General features: G+C 45.1%; 1 protein-coding gene across 1 annotated transcript; it reads right to left on the reverse strand.

Annotated features, from left to right (window-relative positions):
• Window positions 1-3,032: 3,032 nt before the first annotated feature.
• LOC103286365 (U3 small nucleolar RNA-associated protein 14 homolog A-like) lies at window positions 3,033-5,609 on the reverse strand. Its single transcript, XM_008141828.3, has one exon. The coding sequence runs from the start codon at window positions 5,521-5,523 to the stop codon at window positions 3,190-3,192; it is 2,334 nt and encodes a 777-aa protein (XP_008140050.2). The 5' UTR covers window positions 5,524-5,609; the 3' UTR covers window positions 3,033-3,189.
• Between the last annotated feature and the right edge of the window lie 806 nt (window positions 5,610-6,415).

Genomic DNA, 6,415 nt, shown 5'->3' on the forward strand with positions numbered 1-6,415 from the left:
AGGTTTCAAGTCCCATCCTTCTGCTGGAAGAAGAATGACCTCCACATTGCAAAATCCCACTGTCAGTTCTCAGGTCTCCATCTACCCAATGGCGTCCGTTTCCATCTACCTACTGCACTCCCTATGTCCTTTACCCAACTTTTCCTTTATATACATTTTATATTTATTTATCATATATATTTATTTGTTGTCTCCTGTAAGCACCAACACTTTGTCTTTTATACTCACTACCTTATCCCTGGCACCTACAACTGTGCATAACTCAAAGCAGGTCAATAAATACTTGCTGAATAAATGAATGAATGACCTCACTACAAGAAGTGCCAAAATAGAAGTGTGATCCCAGAGCAGAACGTGATTATCTGTCTGGATAAGAGGTGATCAGCAGTAGGAGCATCTTCCTTGGACAAAATGATATGACACTGAGTTGTTTTGGCAAAAGTTTGAGAACCATTTTCCAATAGCAAGGTAGAAATAATGCCTGTTGAAGCCTGAACTTAATTCCAATTCAAGTATCACCATTCACAGGCAGTCTTTCCTTTGGCAAGAGTCAAGGGAGCCTCACATCCAAACTCCTTTCACATAAACGAGATCCTGCCTTTAGGGCTTCTTCCCAGTGTCCAGTGGAAATGGAGGTTTATGGCTGTCAGCACAGGGCAACCAGAGTATCCATGGTTCAGCCCACATAGAAGATGACTCATAAAGAAAATTTGCTTAGAGATTTTTAACGAGCATATTTGACCAAACCAAACCTGTAGGAGGTTCAATGTTGCTGGGGATGCGCCGTTCTGTTGGAACAGCTGCAACATGAGTGCCTTGAAAGGAGTCATGCTCATTCACAGAGCGGGCACTCTCTTGGCTCTGGAGAGAGCAGGTCCATTTCAGTAGCTGCCACTAGAGGTCTATTCACAGCTGGAAATCACTCCTGCAGCTCAGGGCTTCTGGGGAGGCACCTGGCCCAGGGTCTGCCCCCAGAGTATGCTGAGCTCACATCACAGCTACCAGTGGCCTTTTCATCCTCCCAGGGACCCCCTCTCCCCAAAACCATGGGAGAACAACTGCCTGGAAGTGCAGGCTGTCTGAGCTGTGGTTTAAGGGTGAAGAGATGAGAAGGTGGTTTCTGGTCATTAAATGAACTTTTTTACATTAAGTAGTAGCATTTGCAATTACCCACAGCAGGTCTTTCATGTAAAAGTATTTCCCCAGAGGTCTTCGTAGGAATCAAGTAGTTTTTATGCAAAAGAGACAAGTGCTCACAATCTGAAGGAATCCTTCAAGAATCCTATGAGTAGTGAATTGATAACTCTGAACAATAAATCTATTTGGTAGATTCATGCCTCAGGGTTGCTTTACATGGTTCTTTGATTTGTCTGCAGATGAGTTTGAAGTATTAGCCCTATGTGTTTTAGAGTCCAGCTATACTTCATACAGGGTATAGGTATGCTATATGCTAATCCAGTCTATCTTCTTTTAAAGAGGTAAAATGTATATAACATAAAATTCACCATTTTAACCACTTTAAAGTGTGACACAACTATCACCACTAATTCCAGAACATTTTTGTTCTTTTTTTTTTAATCCTCAAGGATATGTTTTATTGATTTGAGAGAGGGAGAGAGAAAAACATTGATTGGCTGCCTCCAGTACACACCCTGACTAGGGATCGAACCTGCAACCTAGGTATGTGCCCTGATTAGGAATTGAACCTGCAATCTTCTGGTGTACAGGAAGATGCTCTAACCAACGGAGCCACCCAGCTAGGGATAATTCCAGAATATTTCATCACCCTAAAAAGAAATCTGTATTCACTAAGTAATTATTTCCCATGTCCCCTTCCTTTAGCCCTTGCTTTCTGTCTCTCTGAATTTAAGTCTCCTGGAAATTTCATATAAATGGCATCATAAGACATGTGGTTTTTGTGTCTGGATTCTTTTACTTATAACATTTTCAAGACTAAGCCATGTTGTGATCGGTATCAGTACTTCATTGCCCTCAAGGCTAAATAATATCCCCATCGTATGGATATACCACATTTTGACATTTAGGTCGTTTGCACCTCTCGTCTACTATGAGTCATGCTGTTATAGACATTTCTGTACAGTTCTCTTGGGTATATACGTGGGAGTGCAATGATTGCTTGTTTTTGCATTCAACATTGAGTGCCTATTCTCTACCAGGCTTCCTGCATGCTGTTCATTCATTCAACAAACATATACCAGGTAATGGAAGTACAACCATGAACAAACATGCAAAGGTCCCAGCTTTCATATAGGTCACAGCAAAAAACAAAAACAAAAAAAAAAAACAACCAACAGATAAGTAAATAAGATAATTTCAGATGAGAGTTGAGGACTATTTTAAAGTGTGAGGCAGGATAGAAAGAAGAAACTCCTGACGAGTGAAATGAGGAAGTAGGAACCGTCAACAGGATGATAAGTCACTAGGTCCACTCACCAGGATCCCCACCTCCACGCATGATCATAGGGAAACAGTCAGGCAGGAAACCCCTGCAGGGTCACGAAGTCAACAACAGCAACAAAGACTAGCTAAACCCAGATCCATCCAAGATGGAGAAAAAACTTGTAAGAGACTGACCTCACAACTCATTATACCATCATCATAATGAAAACTGACACCACAAGTAGTAGGGGGGGCAGAGGAGGAAGAACACCATGATACTTTTAGAACAGACCACACACACACCCCCAAACAGGAACAACACACACACACACTCGCAAACAGAAGGCCGAGTCAGAATTCAGAGCCACAAAGTTTAGAAACAACTCACCCTTGGAAACACATAAAATCCCAAGAACTGACTGACCCAGCACACAACTCATTCTCGAGTTCACCCATTCCACCTGGACATGTACTTTTGCTTCTTTCACAGCAACACCCTGAGAGACTTGCAACCAAAGGGGCAGTGGGCAGCTCAACCCCTGATCCTGTCTCCAGGAACCCCATCCTCTTTTTCTCTACCTGAATAAAATTGGCTTTCACTCTCACCATGACTCATTCTTTTTTTTTTTTAATAGATAAAAATGCCTTTATTCCTAAAATGTGTGCTAACAAATTTTGAAATTGATCCTGTAGCTTGTAGTAAAACCCGACCAATGGAGGAACACTCTGGGGTCCTGCTTCTGGGCACCAAGATGTCACTCCTCCAGCAACTCCATCTTTAGTTTTTCTTCAGCTGTTTTTTTGTGACGTATGGAGTCGTTTTGGATTCCTCTGTATGACAGAGAGGTCCGACCTTGAGGAAGACCGGTAGCCCACATCCTCTGCTTGTATAGGCTTAATGATATGTCCTGGCTTGGTGACAACCTTGGGTGTAGTCAGCTTTTGGGAGGCTCTCTGGGTGTTCCATGTAGATCCTATAGGGGTCTGGATGGTCCTCTCAAATTGTCGATGGTGGGTAAATGGGTATGGAAGCACCCGCACCTGGTGAGCTGCTGCATGGATGTTTCGCTTCTCATTGATAATCACATTTGGTAAATTCTTGTCTTTTCTTGGAGGACCTTCAGGTGCTTTAATGAGAAACCGGTGTCTCTTCTTGGCACTGGGCTTCAGGCCCCCACCGCCCCACACGCCCCAGCCAGGCAGAGTCAGGTCCATGTCCTTAGGCTTACTCACCTCCACAGTTTCTCTCTTCTCTTTCAGGAAATCTCTGATGACATCATCACCAGCAAAAGCTTCCTTTATCATTTGCTTTTGCTCTCTCTCTTGTTCATCTTCCAACTCCTCTATCGTGGGGACAGCCAAAGACTTCACGGAAGGAGATTTTGTGGTTAAGATGTTCTGTAGGTCTATCATTTGCTCCTTCGTTTTCTTCTTGGGAGCACTAGGCTGATTATTCTTCTCCAACTGCTGCCCTTCTAACGCAGGTCTAGGAAGCTCCTCATTTTGAAAGCATCCTTTGCTCAGTTCCTTTAGCTCCTCCAGAGTCTGTGCTCTCTCTGGCCTCTGTAGCAACAGGGGCTCCTCTTCTTCCCCAGCAGGTCCCTCTTTCTGGACAGCCCTCACTGAACCCATGTTTTGCTTCCTGCACTGATGGTTGTCTTTGTTGAGTTTCTGAGACAGTGCCCTCAGTTCGGACAGCACCTCCTGGGTGCTAGAATCTTTTGTTTCTTGTCTGCCCACTGGCTTGGTGTCCTGGTTGAGCCCCGACGTTTTCCTAAGCGATCGTCTTTCCTTGAATTCTTTCAACAAAATTTCTTCCTCTGCCACTGGTCTTCCTTCTTCCTCACTTTCAGAAGCCTCGTTGGCCATGGGCTCTGGAAGTTGTTCAGATTCCTTCTGGATTTCAGCCTCTTTTGCGTCATCAGAGTGATTCCTGACCATCCAGGGATTCGGTCCATCTGCAGTCATGTGTGCCTCATTCACTGCATCAGAGACAAGGAGATTACCCTCATCTTCCTCACCTCCCTCCTCTTCCTCACTCTTGGAGGCCACCTGGACTTTCTGCGTCAGTTCTTTGTTTCTGGCCAACTGATCCTGCATAGCCTGGCGAGCCTCCAGATCATATTTGGCCATAATTGCCTTTGACTTTGCCCATTTTCCACTGTTCTGGTGCTTAAGGCTCATTCGCTCCATCATTCTGGCCTTTTCAAGTTCTTCCAGTTCTTCCAGTGCAACAGCGGGATTGGTCTTCCACAGCTTCTCAAACTCTTTTAGGGCTTTCTTGGCCTTTCCTTTCTTCAGAACTCTGTGATACTTTTTGCTTTTGATTTTCTTCTCTCTTCGAGCCCTGGCCTCATAGTAAGACTGCAGGGCCCTGGCCCTCTGAAGCTCTGCTCGGCGCATCTTAGCCACTTCTAGGCTCATGGCTTTGAGAGAGGCCTTTTCCACAGGAGTCAATAAAGGGTCTGTCACTGGCTGCTTGTTCTTACAAAGGAGGTTAAAAATCTCCTGCTCCAGGGGTGTTCTTGCCTTCCAGCCGTTGAGCACATGCTCAATGGGAGCAAAGGCTGACAGCTCCTTTACCAGGGGGAAAACCAGCTGCTCTGCTTGTTGGTTCTTCTGAACGATGGGATCCCATTTGGAGAGCGTCTGTGAGGTTTTATTGAATGCCATTTCTCTGTGGATCCGCTCAACCTCTTCTTTGTTAAGGGGTAGCTCCACAGTCTTCTTTGATTTGACTCTATTCAGTTGCTTTTTCACAGTGGCCAATGAGGATGAAGTTTTAAAGGGTTCAAGCAGATCTGAAAGGACCAGCCTTTCTCCTGATCCTTTAGAACTAACCGTGAACTCTGACACCTTCAGACTAGCCTCAGATCTCTCAGCCAATTTCCGCCTATTCTTTCCATCAAGGGAACTGATCGCTTCCAGAAGCTTTTGATGCTTTCGCTCTCCACCACCTTCCCCCTCATCTTCACTGGTGCTCAAGGGGTAGTCATTTGGCAAATCTTCTAGTTCTTCTTGTTCCCTTAGAGCCAGAAGGCTCTTCGCAGCCCGTATCCCCCACCATGACTCATTCTTGAATTCTTTCCCATGAGAGTCAAGAGCCTGGAGGTCCTGGACCATTCTGGGGCAGGGCTAGTCCCGGACTGGAACAGTCTGGGTGACAGGTGAATGGTCAGGGAAAGACTCTGTGAGCAGGAGACCTTCGAGCTGAGGCCTGAAATTAAAAAAAAAAAAGACCATCATGTTGTGATCTACAGGAAAAACCATGAGAATATGTGGGGAAAGCATTTGAGCAGAGGGGACAGCAGTTGCAAAGGCCCTTAGAGATGAAGCTCTAAAATGTGCTCTCATCCACAGCCCTCCCTTCCTGCCTCCTTTCTGTGCATTTGAATTCTGATCCCCATGCCTGTGCTCAATTGTGGACCTTATTCACCTGCCACACCCATCCTCTTCTCCATCTTCTACCTCTCCCTCTCTATTGTCAACAGTTAATTCAAATAAGCCTCTGGCATTTAAAAATATTTTAAATCTACCTTTCAATCAACTGAACCATAAAATCCCTTTACATTGCAGCAAGAATCCCCTCCACCATCTAACTGTCGCCTCAGCTTCCCTCCAAGGCTTCTATCTTTCTAGTTATGACAACGCCATCCAAGCATTCAGGCTCGAAACTCCTCTTTTCTCCATTTCTTCCCTACTCATTTGTTAGAGAGACCTGCTGACTTTTCCTTCATAATGTTTGTAGCAACAACACCTCCCTGTCCATTTCCAAAGGCACCCCACCCTAGTTTAAGAACTGATGACCTCAAGTTTGGATTACTTCTTTCTAGCCCCACCGGTCTCCCTGCTCCCACTCCTCTCCTCCCAACACCCCACCCTCTGAGAGCCTCCCTGTGCTGCAGTAACTTTCCCAAATGCACAGTTGCCCTTCTACTCATGCACATACGGGGTGAAATGTGGGCTGGTTAAGCATTCTGAAAAGAGACCAAGAACCATATCAAAAGAGTGTTGT

Source organism: Eptesicus fuscus, chromosome 15 (genome assembly GCF_027574615.1).
Source record: "Eptesicus fuscus isolate TK198812 chromosome 15, DD_ASM_mEF_20220401, whole genome shotgun sequence".
In the NCBI taxonomy this organism is placed as follows: Eukaryota; Metazoa; Chordata; class Mammalia; order Chiroptera; family Vespertilionidae; genus Eptesicus; species Eptesicus fuscus.

Excerpts from the sequence above, each read along its gene's own strand:
- LOC103286365 (XM_008141828.3), bottom strand. The coding sequence starts at position 5,523 with ATGGTCCAGGACCTCCAGGCTCTTGACTCTCATGGGAAAGAATTCAAG.